This window comes from Coccidioides immitis (genome assembly GCF_000149335.2).
Source record: "Coccidioides immitis RS genomic scaffold supercont3.4, whole genome shotgun sequence".
Lineage (NCBI taxonomy): Eukaryota > Fungi > Ascomycota > Eurotiomycetes > Onygenales > Onygenaceae > Coccidioides > Coccidioides immitis.
Window position 1 is genome coordinate 897,695 of NW_004504311.1, and position 14,050 is coordinate 911,744.

The window sequence follows — 14,050 nt, forward strand, 5'->3', positions numbered from 1 at the left end:
AGCTTGTGTATTTCCATGGCGCCTGAAGACCTGTCAGCAACCTGGTCTGAGTCTCCCTATCACGGCCAAATGAACAACATCATGGACCAGCAATGGGTCTCCCCAAGTGTCGTACGTACTGTTGTTGCAGACCGAGTCGGCATCCGAAAGCTTTCCAGCTAACTGACCTCCCACCTAGACATATGAGAGCGTTGCTCATAGCTACACCAGCGCCCATCCGAATCCTGCTTTATTAACACCTATCAGCACCTCCAACAGCGTCTACCTTGATCCAAGGCAAAGTCCTCCACAGCATGCGCAGTCGCACGAGTTTCAATATCACAGCATGAACTCCACTGGTGTCTCCCACGGACTGGGAATCAGTAGTTTAGGCTATATGCAACCCGGAATGACACTGTACGATCAAACTCCAAACGCACTTTCTGGACAGTATGACCCCCACGCACAACTGCGACGACACGCCGAGAGAGCAGCCAGCGACCACGCCTCGAGATCGGGAGGAAGACCACTCTCTTCTAGATCGACCCCTGTCGCAATCGCACCCAACCCAGCCGGGATAAGACAGATGGAGCAGGAACGAAGACTGGGCCAAGAACTCGAGTCGCAGCGCCAACCACGACGGGCACGGCGACCCAGAAGACGATCATCCATCCTCGACGAGGAAACCAACCTCACTCTCCAGCTCCGGGAGCAAAACGTACCCTGGAACGAGGTTGTCAAGCGGGTCAATGCTGCTTTTGGTGGAAACCACAACGCGTCACGTCTTCAGATGCGGATAACACGCCTCAAACAACGCATGAGAGAGTGGTCTGAGGACGATGTGAGTACGTGACATCCATCCCTTCCCCCTTCCACTGTGTCAAAGAGGATTTTACCGGTTTATCTGACATCAATATTTAGATTCAAGCGCTTCGGAATGCTCATTCATATTGGGAGAGAGATAAATTTGAAATCATCGCATACAAGGTTAGACAGCCCCCCATGTACGGCTTGTGGGAATTAAGATCTAAGTTTATAACTTATACTTTTTAGATGCAAGAATACAGGACCACCAGAGGTTGGACGGCATCACAGTGTCAGCAAAAATGGCAAGAATTACAGCTTGAGCCGTGCGAGAGTCCCAGGAGAAGTCAAAGTCCCGAAGATGAAGACGAGCCTCCTGATTACCCCAACAAAAGGCGACGATAGCCTTTTTGCTTCATATTTTACCTTCTGACTCTTGCTTACTGCCTCAGAGATTTCGCGCCCTGGTTTTCAGCATCTTTGATACCCCCTTGTGTGTTTTCATTCTTGGCTATTCGGGTCTCTTCTTCCTTTTCTTTTTTCTTTTTTTTCTTTTGCACGGTGTTATGAGAAACGGTATTGTATAGAGGAGTGAGAATCTTGCATATTGGGTTTTCCTTCCCCGACTTGGCTAGCAATCCTTTTTTTTTTTTTTAAACTTTTTTCCCTTTTTTCCTTTCTTTTTTGTCTTTTGGTTGATTGCATATTCCGAGCCCCATAGGGCTATAGTGGCCGCGCCACTTCGTCGTTACACGGCCGTTTTTACTTGTATCCTTTTTGCTCAAGGGTTTCTTTTTGCAAGGCGAGTTTCGAATATCAGCCAGCATTCGCTAAATTACATTGGTTATTTACTATATAGCATTTAGGAGCGGTAACTTTTCTGCAATCTGAATTAACCACACTACTTTTTGTCACGATCACCCTGGGCAACTCCTACTCCTCTCGAAAGGATAATTACTTACCTACCCACGTACCTCACTTACGTCGTGGAGCGTAGTAGGGTGGTTTTCCCAACATGATTCATTCCATCGCGCATCTGCGTCGAACTCACATGACCGACGATCTCCATCCGTTCCTGCGTCGAGCTGGCATAACTAGCAGCTTAGTTGCATGCAGTGCGCAGCCACGAAACGCAGAAGATCCTACTATTTCTGACTGACAGACTGAAAAAAGAGGCGTAGCGGTTTTTTTTGTTCCGCCGCAAATTTTAAAAATAGATTTAAGAGTGGGCACGCGGAGTCAAAGTTATCGGAGACTCTTAAATTTTATGTTTCAAGTTCTGCCCTACGTCAATCAACAACGGTCGGGGGTCGATCTGCATGTAAAGGTTATCCATCTCCGGAGAACTTTGTCATGGATGCCAAGATCGCATTGTAAACAATAGGAATTAGCCAAATGTCATGCAACCCAGCTGGGAGAAATCAGCCTAGTTCACAATATAATGAAATGAACCCGACAATTTTCCAACCTTCATATTAAGCTCATTGTGCTAGGAAGAGCCTGGTAGTTACACCTGCGCATTCCAACATGTATTTCATAGTTTCGAACTAGTCCGCAGTCCAGGGGTGGATCATTGACAAGGGAGCTTCTCCTAAACCTAACCAGTCAAGGTTAACCTTACTAGCGATTCCGTATTTTCTCCCTTGGCCCCCTGGCCGAGTCACTGGGAGCTTTTATCCCATGTGCGTACTCCGTACATATGGAGGAAAGACAACCTTGCTCAAAACTAACTCTCACTCGGATACAGCAAGATACGGGATCAAACTACGGAGTATCTTCCGGCAGGTAAACCAAGTCACGATAATTCTGCGTCTCAAGCATGATAAAAGGAATCAGTCCCCATTCATGTCCGCCAATATGTGCCGTACCTACGGGGTCATAACCTCACTACCGTCAACTAACCAATAGACACGTTGCTATGGAGAACCCCGTACATGACATTGGACGATTAAACCCATCGCAATTCAAACCCTGGGAAACGTCGCAGTCTTAAAATGGCTCGAAACAAATCCTTGGCGACCCGGCGGTGCAGTAAAAAGCTTAGCTCGCCTAGTTTGGTCATGCAAGCTGCAAGGGCAAGCTTCCTGAAACGATATGGCAATGCGCGCTCTAAACTTGACACTACACGCGCACACAGCCTTCGGGTAAGGGGGGAAAAAGAATATTTTGCGGAGATACAGGGCAGCTGCTGAAACAGGCGTTTCTGGTATATTTATATCCAGAACCAGTCTTTCGGGGAAATGCTTCCATGTGCACACCGGCGCCTCGAGCACTCAGGCTCTCTGATTTCAAGATCTACGCGGGGGCGAGGCGGAGGAGGCGGAGCCGGGGACTTTACTCGAATGGGACATGTAACTATTTCTTGGCATTTGAAGCGAAGTTACATTTTACGTGGGGGATTTCGGGTGGGTGTGGTTAACTATGAGTTATCATAATATGTGAGTTTATGGAGCCCCGTGGGATTATCATACAGCGTGTGATTTAAGGTTAATCTGGCTGTTGGAAGCTTTTTCATGGATACTAATAATTCCCGACTGTTCTGAATCCCGCATTTACTGAGTAGCATTTAGGCACAGGATCTTCACTTCATAAATATGTGTCCTGAATAATGCCCTTTTTATCCAATAAATGCATAATGTAGTTATGTTCTTTTCACTGCATTGAAGACCAGCTTCTTCGCGGTCCGAGCGGTGGCTCATCGTATGATCCCAGAGGTTCAAAATAGTAGCTACCGCAGAAGATGAAACGCGAGTAGACGGTAAGCCGGCGAACGGCCTCCATGGCTTGTTCATCACGGTCATCGCCTCTTGGAAGTCTCATCGAATATTTGAACATTGCACCTAAAACCCTCCCCCCTCTCCTATCCATCGGCATTGTCATCGCCATCGTCTTCTTCATTCTCATCGTCGAGGACGGGAAACGTCAAAAGTGCGGCAACGCCGCCCAAACCGTCTAATCTTTTCCCACTTTCGTGGTCAGAACTTAGCACTCGGACCTCCCCCCCTTCAACGTCTCTCACGCGATCAACTAGAGAAACCCATCTCTTTCTTTCGTGCACGTCTTGCGCCCGAAAGAGCCTGTTTGAAATTAATAGAATACCACCGCCTCGGCCAACCGCACCTTGCTCAACTGCTGATTCTACTTCTTTAGCCCCGTACGTGGCTTTGTTTGTGTCCATCCTCAAATGATTGAAAAATGTGTCCATAATTGCTGTCTCACGGGCATACTTCGTATTAGAGAGACGCGCCTGCACCGACGGAGACTTGAGGACTTCGGCCAGCGAATGCACGTGGCCAGATGACGAATGCACTACAATCATGCTTTCTAGAAGAGGCTTCAATTCCGGCTTGCCTAATGACACGGATTGAATGTGCTTTTGGAAGCTGACGGCAGTAAAACCAGGGGAAGCTAACAGTATAGGCCTCGTTGACGTGCCATTACTTGTCGTTGACGACGTTATCGAGCCTGCAGAGGTGTCCAGGAGGCGAAGAAGGGTTTCGAGGGTTACTTGGAAAAATTTAGCCAGGGCCTGGGGCCGAATACGTCAGTAAATTTCGAGATGTGGACAAAGACGGCGGCATATTTTTTTTGGGCTTGCCTTGTCGTGGTCACTCCCTCCTTGTCTTTTTCTAGGTATTGTCATCTCAACCTTCTGCTTGAGGACGGTCTGAAACTGGCCGATAAAGCAGATATTTGCCAAGCCTTCCTGCATTACTACTGCTACAGCCTCCGCCCTTCTTTTGTAGCCCTCATCCACGGCATCCTTTAGCATCTCGATAGCGACACTGTCCCATCCCCCCACTTCACCTGACTCTGTGCGTTTTTCAAGGGTAAAATTCCGTTGGAGCTCTAGATCCAGCGTATGATGTTGACCAATCTTTGTATATGGGTTCTCTGAGGCGATCTGTCCTGATACATGAAGCTGGGAACTTTGGGGGTCAAAATCCAGGCTCTTAACCCGAATTTGCAACGTCAGATGGACTCGTGACGACGAAGTTGTCCCGGTTGTGGCGGTGGTCGTAACGCGACGGATAGCGCTGGCTTTCAGCAGGTCATGGGGCCGGATTAGATTGTACGCATGCCACTGTGGACGGATACGTTAACCAGGAGGGCACAGCATAAACTAAGAGACTAATACCACGCATATACCATATCCTCTGGCTCCTCAGGGAAGAGCGTAACTGAGCCTGAGCCATCCTGCTCGATATTCTGTTTGATCAGCCTCATTGTTAACCCCAATCCCAAACCCCACCTTGATGCGATTTGGGAGTTATACAGGCCTGAGCGTCAGGGAGTTTGGGGCTTGGTCTGATAATTATGAAACAGCTTGCCGAGTGGCCTTGAGATTAAAAAAAAAACTAAGACACTTCCCCACCGATGGCTTGGAACAGTAGATCATATGGGTGTATCTCCTCCACTGTGCTCCTCAAAGTTGCGGTGACAGCCACGTTCAACTGCCTATTTTTAGGCTTTCCCCTCCCGACCACGAACGCCCCAAGCGTGTCACGGAATTGGGTTTCGCCGAATAGCTTGTTAGTAACTAAGCCAGCTACCTGCGTGTATGTACAAGGATGCACGCCAGCTCACATGATTTTTATGTATTTCGGAACAAGTGATATTCCTCAACCGTGCAACATCACTTCATATCACCCAGGACCAATGGAAAGGGTAGCATAAACTTATCAATAGCAAGCAGCCAGGGAATAAAAAAGTGATTGCCGGAGGAGTGCGCAACAACATCTCCGAGATTCATGTGCTCTTGATAGCACTGTCCATCCTTCGTTCATTCCCAGAGAAACCCCTTACTCAAGAGGCCAGGGAGCAACAGGCCTCAATGGTCCAAACGAGTGGTGTTGCACACTCTGTACGGGGTCAAAATGTCCTCGAGTCCCATGAACTGTGTTTGGTTCATTCCCATGCCTGTTATCACCAATTCTTGACTGAACCTGGCGCTGTGGAGGAATGTTTTCTTTGTTCTCATCAGAGCCCTCCTCTATCAGTAGTGGAGAAGCAGGCTGTTGTTCGTGAACATGTGCTCTTCCTTGCGCGACAATAAAGCTGTTGAGTTCATCAGATGACGGATCTTCCCAGATTTGACCTTGAACTAAGAAAGGTCCATCATGCGGTTCATTTGAGTCTGAATCGTCGTCAAAAACAATATCCGGATCGAAGCTAGATGGAAGTCTTCTGTTCTCCATGGCCATTCTCCTCACGAAGCTATTGTTGCGAATTATAGGAGTGATCTCTTCGAAGTCATAGGAAATTTCTCCATAGTCATCTTCATCGGAGCTTGCGAGAGGGTCAGTCGTCAGGGAATCAGAATCGTCCTCGCCGAGAAATCCCAAATCGATTTGACTAAGCAAAAGGCCTTGATATCCACCTAAGCGATTATGGCTTCTGTCTCTGGGAGTGAAATCATTGCCATGCGCATCCATGGACGCTGTCAAGGCTTCGCCGTCCGATTCGTTCCAAAGAGACTCTGTATCGTATGCAGTATCTCCATTGGACTCGATGTCACCGAAGTTAGAGTCATCCGTGCATTCTAGATTCTCGCAATTTAGAAGTGAATGATTAGGCTGTCCATTTATACTCGACTCAGAAGCAGAGTCGTCGCTATCGGAGGTGCTTCCCAAGGTTTGGTAATATTCGCTGGGATCAACCTGGGAGATAAAGTCAGGATAGTCTCCGCACTGGGAGTTGATTTCCATGGACTGGTTATCCTCAGGGACGTCATTCTGAAAAATAAAGCTGCAATCGTCTTCATTATTGGAATCACCGCCCAAAGGCTGGATGTTCTCAGTGACACCAATTTGGGACACAAAGTCTTGGTCATTTTCTCCAGTGTTTCCACGAATAGCGCCGTTAATCATGGATTCCATAGGATTATCAGGCCAGTCTCTATTATTGCCATGGTTCGACTGGCTGTTTTGCATCAGATCTATGTTTTAGTCACCTGGACAGGATGATACACATACTAGTTCAGGTGCCTTCCTGCACCCTGTGCTGGCGCCATGACTGCTGGATAGTGAAGTTCAGTTGAATTCAGAACAAAGCTAGTTCAATCAAAGCTTTGAACTGAAATGCCTCTTCTATCACAAGAATAGACCGTTGAGGAACAACTTTTGATTCTTCACCCTCAAATTTCAAACATAAGATGAATTTGTTTGGAAGCCAGACTTCCAAACGAAGCTTTGCAAAATCAGAGCTGAGATATGAAAGGTATATCACAAACTACTGTGATTACTCAGGCAAACACCTTCTCCCAGGAGAGGGAGAAGAGTAGGATGTTTCTTCGTGATGCTCACTTTGTGGAAGAGAAAGTCATAAACAGATGCAAGTGAGATTTGCTTTGGCCTGTTGGGAAATACCGCGTTGTTGTCATGCTTCGCTAGCGTGGTTTGATATACTATATGAAGTACTGACTGGCCTGCACGTGAACATGTTTTGATACTGTCATGATTTACTGTATTCCCTGGGACTCTCTGTGAGATTTTTTCTAGAAACCAGGCCAGGCAAGGGAGCGAAGAAAGGAATATCTGGAACATGGGATGGCCACTGCCTTTGATATCTCTTAGGGAGAGGTGATTTAAGAAACAAATGTACAGGTGTCATATCGATAAGGATGATTACATCCTAAAAATTAATTGGATCCCCGTCTTTGTGGGTAGTCGGGTCCCAGCAGACATTCTGATATTCGTTGGTCTCCATGGCTTTCATATCCTGTTCGGAAAGCTCAAAGTCGAAAACGTTGGCGTTCTCTACGATTCGAGATTCTGTGACAGATTTTGGGAGTGGGATCAAGCCCTACCATGCGATGGAGAAATTCATTAGCCGTCAATGTGGATAAAGCAAGGAAGGATGAAATGGTACCTTTTGCAGACTCCATCGGACCAGGATTTGAGCGGGGGTCTTGTTATGCTTCTTGGCCAATTCATGCAGAATTGGTTCGTCCATCTTCTGCGCACGTACAAGAGGGCTGTATGCTTCAACAACGACATTACGCTTCCGAAGCCATTCGACAATGTCTCGCCTGGAAAGCCAAGGGTGGATCTCATATTGTCCGACATCTATCTTTCCTCCAATAGACTTGTTGTATTCTTCCAGTTCATCAAGATGATGGACACCATAGTTTGAGACACCAATTGAGCGAACTTTGCCCGCCTTTTGGGCCTCAACCAGGGCACGCCATGAACCTTCACGGGCGTCTCGCCCTCCATAGGGGGCATGGAGGAGGATACTAATGGCTGGTCAGATACTACCACCCTGACAGAGAGACATGTTGCAATTTGGACCTACAGGTCATAATAATCCACTTTCGCAGCCTTCAAGCTCTCCTCAATGGACTGCTTCGTCTTCTCATATCCCAAAGATCTCCATGGGACTTTGGTAGTAAAAAAAACATCTTCCCGCTTCAAGCCAGACGCTCTAATCGCTTCGCCACACTCTGCTTCGTTACAGTACGCCTTGGCAGAATCGATCTGTTCTCCGAGTTAATGTCACCGGTAGGATTATATCAAACTATGGCCAAGCATGTGCAAGATTTTTATAACGATGGGGGGAATATACGTGTCTATATCCTGTCTCCAACGCCTTCAATGTCACTTTTTCAGTGACCTCTGGAGGTCTGTTTTGTCAACAGTCAATGTCGAGCTTGGAACTTGTTTTCCTGTTAAGGGAGACGAACGTTTGATACACCTTACGATCAAACAACGGTTAGCATAGTGATTCTCCAATGACACTTTATGGCAAATCCTGCAATTCAGCTTGGAATTTGGAATGATTCGAGAAGAGCGAATGCTGATCCAGATTGATAAAACTGGTAACTTTATATCCGAAATAAAACTTGTCTAGAGCCAAAATGCCAGGGAACTCGAGAAAGGAGATATTAACCTATTGATGATGATGCTACTTACCCCAAATCCAAGCACCGGGATCTCGTATCCCGAGTTCATTTTATACGTTGACTGCAACGTGAGTTTGGAAGCCATGGTTACGAATTGGCGGTGTGTAAGAGATCTCTGTATGTGGTGAGTGATAAATGATATTGGTGCTATCCTAGATGAAAGAATGATCATGGTTTTGAAGCTCTCTCCTCGGGTGCTGGCACCTTTTATATAGCCATAGAAAGTACGGTTTTACCCCTCCTTAGGTTCTCTCTTCCAGTTGCACCCAATTAAGTGGAGAACGAAATCTTGCTGATGCGTGAAGTTTATGTGCGTGGTGACATGGGGTCCAAGCATTCCCGGTGGCTGGACCTTCGGCGATGAATGCTGCAGCGAGGCCAGGCAGGATGAATAATGCATCAATTGAATGTAAGTAACAGCGGCTGACTCAAACTAGAATATCCTTTCCTATTCTCCTCTTGCTTTATGCTCTATACCCCGGAATTTGATATCAGAACATTTCCTTGGCCTTCGGTTTTTTGCGGGGTTGAGAGCCTTGGTTAAGTCTTGCTCCATCACACTCCATAGTGCTGGCTTGAACAACCGAATTGCTATCCTTGAAACCTGATAATCCAGACACCTTTTTATCCACACGTACAAATAGACATGGCTGAACAAGTAAAATTTTTTGGATTTCTTGATGAGGTTCATGCAGGAAAAGCATAAAACATGATGCTACAAGCAGAGGTGAGACAGGGAGATTCATTGGCGAATAAAGAAAAATGAAAATAGACGTATCAGTCGTCCATGGAGAGCCACTGTCACATACCGAACAGGAGGACATGCCGCCGGATCATGGAAATAGCCGAACTGGAGTAGGACGCTCATCAAAATATTAAAATAGATGTCACACCGTACTCCATTCAAATGGGGCAACGCCTCTGAGCGATGGCGGTATGTCTAAAGAGTATTCCCCGCTCCCTGGATCATGGTGCCCAATTTGCGCCACAAGCTTTGGATCATGATGGAGTCATTAAAATTTCGACCAAGACCGTCCCTATCAACACAAGCTCTGTCGCAATCAAGCACCCTCTCTCAGCCCCGGGTCACCATTTACTCATCATCTTCCTCCTCCTCCTCAAGGGTCGTTTTGGCGATGCGGTCCAAATCTCTCTGGCCGGTCTGTGTGATTCTGCGACCACCCTTCTCCTCATCAACCTCAACGACACCGATCTTCTCGAGAGCCTGGACAATCTTGCGGTCAACGGCACCGCTGGCGTTGACGTGGTGGGATGGGCAGGAACCGCGGTTTTTGGTTCCTCCGTGAACCTTTCGTAGACGGCCAACACCGACGGTCTTGCGGAGGTAGATGTGTCGGGCAACTGAAGCAGCGCGGACATAGAACCTAAAAAATCGAAGTAAGCACCATGTGCAGTCTTAAACTAATTCGGCAAACCGGTCATATAGATCGGCTAGAAGTCTCGGGCTCATACCAATCATCGGACTGAGGAGGGAGTTCTCTGGCAGTGGAGGTCTTGACGGTGTCAACCCATCCTATAAATTTGAACCATATCAGCATCACGCGATTTTCTCTCACGGGGGATGAGTGAGGTAAGTCTATTGGGAAAAGATCAAGGAGGCGTGGGAAATAGAAGGTTGACGCACCTGGGATTGGCAATTTGCCTTGTCTCTTCAAGAAAGCGGAGTACGCATTGATGAACTTCTGCGCCTATAGGGACCAACAGTATCAGTATCGTTCCAACGCAAGTCTGATATAAAAAATCCACGAGTTTTCTGAGGATATGGCGCTGGCGGCTGGCTCGTCTTCCCAAAGCTTTTGCCAGATTCATATTTCGTCTTCGCCCGGCTATCGCACATTCGAAATATGCTCTATCGTTGATCCCTAATCGGACATTTTCCCAGACCCAAACCCCAGCCTTTCTTAAAACCCTTCCCAGAACGCTCTAACCTCGTCTCTTCTCACTCGAAAAACAAACGTCCGTCGCCTCGGAGCCACCCATGCCACAGCCATTCCTCATATAATGAACATTCAACACTTACATCCACATCGCGAACGGTGACGCCTCCCATGGCTGCAAAGGTGTAATCAGCAAAAGCCTCGAATCGAAAATCAAGAGGAGAGCACGGAGGCTTCTGTGGGAGCTAAGAAGGGTGCGTTTGTCGGGTGGTCTGTCGTCGCGCGTCGTTGTCGGGCTCGAATCCCCTCGAAATTTCAATTCATTTGACCTGCTGAGGTTGTGTAGCGCGCTAAGCGTAGTGTGGTGTGGAGCCTCTCCCACGATAGCTCGCTTATCCTGTTTTGTCCTAGTGCTACCCTAGACGCTAGTCCTGATATAGATTAGTCCCATTTCTGGCATGGCATCGCAAGCCAGCGTTCTAAAAAAGCAGTCAAGTTTTCCTATTAGTTAGTTGAAAATATTTGTTTCGCCTATTACTATTATTACCATGTTTATCATCACTATTATATGTTAAACATCAAAAATATACTCTTAATTATAATGTTCGCGAGCAAGAAGTTTGATCCCTGAGACAGACAAACGCCTTTGCTTCTCAGCAACCCCAAGAACGAATGCATTCTAAAGGCTCAACGCTTCCTCCCCACGGAGACCTGCGCAATATCGTACAAATAGGGTATCGATAAAATGTGGATGGCGTATCCCGGGTGGTCTGCACCGTTTGAACTCCTCGAGAGCTTCTTCAACAGTGTAACCTTTACGTTCGATGAGATATGATGTAAGAAAAAATCCTGTTCGATTAAAGCCGTAATGACAGTGAACACCAATCAGAGGACGAGGTGCATCGGGGTCGCTCTGGTTCTTGACTTGGGAGGAAATCTCTTCCTCAAGGCGATCAACAAGGGCGACAAAGTCATGAACTTCGTCAACTGTCGGAGGAATCTTGGACACTGTCGGAAGCTTGTGGTATTGGATGCCACCATTATCGAGCTGACTTGGGTTATATACGGGACTTTCATGACTAATGTCAATGATCGCGAATATTCTCCCTTTCCACTTTTGTACGAAGGGAATAGGCGAATGTTCTTGGTCGAGCTCACGTAATGTCTTCAACGCAAAGAACGTATCGCCAATCGGCTTTGAGACTGGCTCCACTGCTTTCCATTTGGCAAGATTTTTCACGTCCCATTTCCCAGAGGTGGTGAGATGCTGTAACTGCCACCCGATGCCTAGACGAGAGTCGATGTCGTTCGCCAGGAAGCCTTGTATCAAACCAGATAGAGCACGATACGTAGCACGGTCATAAAGAAGAGCATGGGATGCCGGAGCGGGGAATATAAACGACCTAACAACCGCCTTCTCTGAATGGCGTTCGCCGTGGAACTCGATATCAATCTCGGAGGTAGCGGATAACGAGGGACGCACTGTTCCATTTGTCGAACCCTTCGGGAGATGACCCTGGATCAGTCCTGTGCCGTTTTCTATTTCATCACAGGCAGATTTGTGGGTGTCTGGGTGTTTGCTAAAGTATTCAAGGATTCTCGACACTTCTATTGGTTTCGTGATCGGGTCTGATTCCCCAGCGACAAGCAGGAGTGGAACTTGGATGCCCTTCCACATCTCTTCCCCAGGTATTCCGCTAACAGTCTTCCCGCTGGCATCGTATTCTGGAAGCGTGCCCCATGCCATCCTCCTCCATATCGGGGTTCGGCTTTGCTCATTAAATCGCAGCTGAAGTTTTCTTGTCCCGATATCTGCCTCACTTCCCGTAAACCTCAGCACACTTGGACTATTAAGGCCACCTCGCCTATCCCATTTTCGCCACGCATTGAATATGGATTCCGGGATATGCAATAATCTCCGAAAGTGTGAGGTAGTGGCTTTGGAAGGTGGGGTTGCCTGTGGACACAGGGCGATGAATCCAATGATATGTTCTTTCAGTTGGGGTGCGATTGGAGATATTGAGGAAGCAATCAGAGTCGCAATGGAGCATCCTAGACTGTGTCCTATGAATATGACCTGTTGATTTCTGGCGGTATCCAGATGCCGCTCAATTGCGGTTGCAAGAAGGGTGGCAAGCGCCTCCACAGAATAAGCCGACCAAGACTTTGGCGAGAACGTAGACAGCCCGCACCCAGGAAAATCAATACCAAAACAAGGACCGACATTCGTAAGTGTTGTCAGAATAGGGTGGAACTGGGCAAGAGAGCCTCCCAGCCCATGTACAAACACGAGGAGTGGTAAAGGGTATGGTTTCGTGGGAAGCTTTTCAATGTGAGGATGAGGGCAGAAAAACGTCCTGATGGACGGATATGTCGCGATAGAAGTTGTGTAAGAGACATTGGATGAATGCTTCTTTAACAAACCGGGATCGTGGTCCTTGTCATCTAATTATATCTAATTAGTTCGAGCAAACAATGCAGGAAATTACTGGATCCTACCATCGCATACTATAGTATCAAAGGGACTGAGGCCACGCTCATCATCCTCGAAGGTATCATCTTCGCTAGATGATTCCGTACTCTCACGAGCCCTCTTCGTCGAATACGGTGGCCGATTGTCGCCGTTTCGAAATGACTTCTTCCTGGACCGTCCGTAAATCTGTCTGTAAATCACACCAGAACCTAGCGCGATAAGGGCAATTGACGATACCCAAGACAGGAGGGCGAGGGAGGCTCTATCATCCAAGCTCCCCTTGCCAGATATGACGCTATAAAATTTTGAAAATGTGCATTGACCAATGAGATCGACAATCGAATCCCAGGAGAGATACGCTTTCTCTCTTGTAGAGCAAACAGCATGGTAGATCGTGGACGATAAAAACGGGCAAATTGAGAGAATGGAGTTCATTTCCATGAGTCATTCAGCGCAGCGCTTGCGATAGAAGTCTCACAGAATACTTTTGGCAAAATTGCTTTTGATTCCGGGAAATAGGGGTGATATTAATGTATTCAACTTCATCAAAGGTCCTAGTACCTTTTCATGAGGTTTCAGTATTTAAATGCGCGGATTGCAGGGTTAGAAAAAAATCTGTTACATCTGAGGTTGAGCAGCAGTAATTAGAAAGCGGAGCCTCAGCGTTGTGGTGTAGAACCAATTAAGCAGTCCATCAAGGTAGCAAGGCATTTCAAACAGTTGTACGGAGTACAAAGGGGACTTCTTTGTAAGAGTGCGGCACGGTCTTTGCAAACTTGGTGAAAACCCACCGATGTGCCTGTTTCCGCTGCGTGGTGACTGATGTTGAAAAGTGTTTTGGCACTCCTGCGTCATCTCGCAGGGCTTAGCGCCACTCCCGACACCCTTTTTAGGTTTCTGGAGCCTCTTCCCGAATCACATGACAAACCTGGCGATCCCGAGTGCCGGCAGCTTACCTATGCCACTCCGAGTGGGCGCGCTGCCACCAGTTTG

General features: G+C 47.4%; 6 protein-coding genes across 6 annotated transcripts; 1 reads left to right on the forward strand and 5 right to left on the reverse strand.

The window, feature by feature from the left end:
• Positions 1 to 15: 15 nt before the first annotated feature.
• CIMG_04585 (uncharacterized protein) lies at positions 16 to 1,188 on the forward strand (the record flags this gene model as incomplete). The annotated part of the gene is made up of 4 exons (XM_001245143.1): positions 16 to 111; positions 179 to 820; positions 901 to 966; positions 1,033 to 1,188. 4 exons carry the CDS (start codon positions 16 to 18, stop codon positions 1,186 to 1,188), a joined length of 960 nt encoding a protein of 319 aa, XP_001245144.1.
• Positions 1,189 to 3,274: 2,086 nt separating this feature from the next.
• Positions 3,275 to 5,144, reverse strand: CIMG_04586 (mRNA surveillance protein pelota). Its single transcript, XM_001245144.2, has 3 exons — positions 4,933 to 5,144; positions 4,382 to 4,867; positions 3,275 to 4,312 (listed from the first exon to the last, which is right to left on the reverse strand). Exons 1-3 carry the CDS (start codon positions 5,008 to 5,010, stop codon positions 3,644 to 3,646), a joined length of 1,233 nt encoding a protein of 410 aa, XP_001245145.2. The 5' UTR covers positions 5,011 to 5,144; the 3' UTR covers positions 3,275 to 3,643.
• A 441-nt stretch (positions 5,145 to 5,585) lies between these two features.
• Positions 5,586 to 6,796, reverse strand: CIMG_04587 (uncharacterized protein; the record flags this gene model as incomplete). The annotated part of the gene is made up of 2 exons (XM_001245145.1): positions 5,586 to 6,705; positions 6,759 to 6,796. The coding sequence occupies 2 exons, from the start codon at positions 6,794 to 6,796 to the stop codon at positions 5,586 to 5,588; spliced, it is 1,158 nt and encodes a 385-aa protein (XP_001245146.1).
• Positions 6,797 to 7,327: 531 nt separating this feature from the next.
• Positions 7,328 to 8,946, reverse strand: CIMG_04588 (aldo-keto reductase). The gene is made up of 6 exons (XM_001245146.2): positions 8,697 to 8,946; positions 8,468 to 8,478; positions 8,350 to 8,407; positions 8,080 to 8,261; positions 7,654 to 8,020; positions 7,328 to 7,587 (listed from the first exon to the last, which is right to left on the reverse strand). The coding sequence occupies exons 1-6, from the start codon at positions 8,856 to 8,858 to the stop codon at positions 7,417 to 7,419; spliced, it is 951 nt and encodes a 316-aa protein (XP_001245147.1). The 5' UTR covers positions 8,859 to 8,946; the 3' UTR covers positions 7,328 to 7,416.
• A 118-nt stretch (positions 8,947 to 9,064) lies between these two features.
• On the reverse strand, positions 9,065 to 10,911 carry CIMG_04589 (40S ribosomal protein S19). The gene is made up of 4 exons (XM_001245147.2): positions 10,728 to 10,911; positions 10,332 to 10,395; positions 10,160 to 10,220; positions 9,065 to 10,071 (listed from the first exon to the last, which is right to left on the reverse strand). Exons 1-4 carry the CDS (start codon positions 10,755 to 10,757, stop codon positions 9,780 to 9,782), a joined length of 447 nt encoding a protein of 148 aa, XP_001245148.1. The 5' UTR covers positions 10,758 to 10,911; the 3' UTR covers positions 9,065 to 9,779.
• A 181-nt stretch (positions 10,912 to 11,092) lies between these two features.
• On the reverse strand, positions 11,093 to 13,794 carry CIMG_04590 (dual specificity phosphatase). The gene is made up of 2 exons (XM_001245148.2): positions 13,084 to 13,794; positions 11,093 to 13,029 (listed from the first exon to the last, which is right to left on the reverse strand). Exons 1-2 carry the CDS (start codon positions 13,496 to 13,498, stop codon positions 11,264 to 11,266), a joined length of 2,181 nt encoding a protein of 726 aa, XP_001245149.1. The 5' UTR covers positions 13,499 to 13,794; the 3' UTR covers positions 11,093 to 11,263.
• Between the last annotated feature and the right edge of the window lie 256 nt (positions 13,795 to 14,050).

Bases quoted from the DNA above. Each gene is read 5' to 3' on its own strand.
- CIMG_04586 (XM_001245144.2), bottom strand. From the start codon at position 5,010: ATGAGGCTGATCAAACAGAATATCGAGCAGGATGGCTCAGGCTCAGTT. The intron at 4,868-4,932 runs GTATATGCGTGG...ATCCGTCCACAG, and splicing joins CTGAGGAGCCAGAGGATATG to TGGCATGCGTACAATCTAAT. The intron at 4,313-4,381 runs GCAAGCCCAAAA...ATTCGGCCCCAG, and splicing joins GAGGGAGTGACCACGACAAG to GCCCTGGCTAAATTTTTCCA.
- CIMG_04588 (XM_001245146.2), bottom strand. From the start codon at position 8,858: ATGATCATTCTTTCATCTAGGATAGCACCAATATCATTTATCACTCAC. The intron at 8,021-8,079 runs GTAGGTCCAAAT...ACCAGCCATTAG, and splicing joins AAAGTGGATTATTATGACCT to TATCCTCCTCCATGCCCCCT. The intron at 7,588-7,653 runs GTACCATTTCAT...ATCGCATGGTAG, and splicing joins TCCGATGGAGTCTGCAAAAG to GGCTTGATCCCACTCCCAAA.
- CIMG_04589 (XM_001245147.2), bottom strand. From the start codon at position 10,757: ATGGGAGGCGTCACCGTTCGCGATGTGGAT. The intron at 10,221-10,331 runs GTGCGTCAACCT...TCAAATTTATAG, and splicing joins AGGCAAATTGCCAATCCCAG to GATGGGTTGACACCGTCAAG. The intron at 10,072-10,159 runs GTATGAGCCCGA...TCGATTTTTTAG, and splicing joins CCTCCTCAGTCCGATGATTG to GTTCTATGTCCGCGCTGCTT.
- CIMG_04590 (XM_001245148.2), bottom strand. From the start codon at position 13,498: ATGGAAATGAACTCCATTCTCTCAATTTGCCCGTTTTTATCGTCCACG. The intron at 13,030-13,083 runs GTAGGATCCAGT...AGATATAATTAG, and splicing joins TGATACTATAGTATGCGATG to ATGACAAGGACCACGATCCC.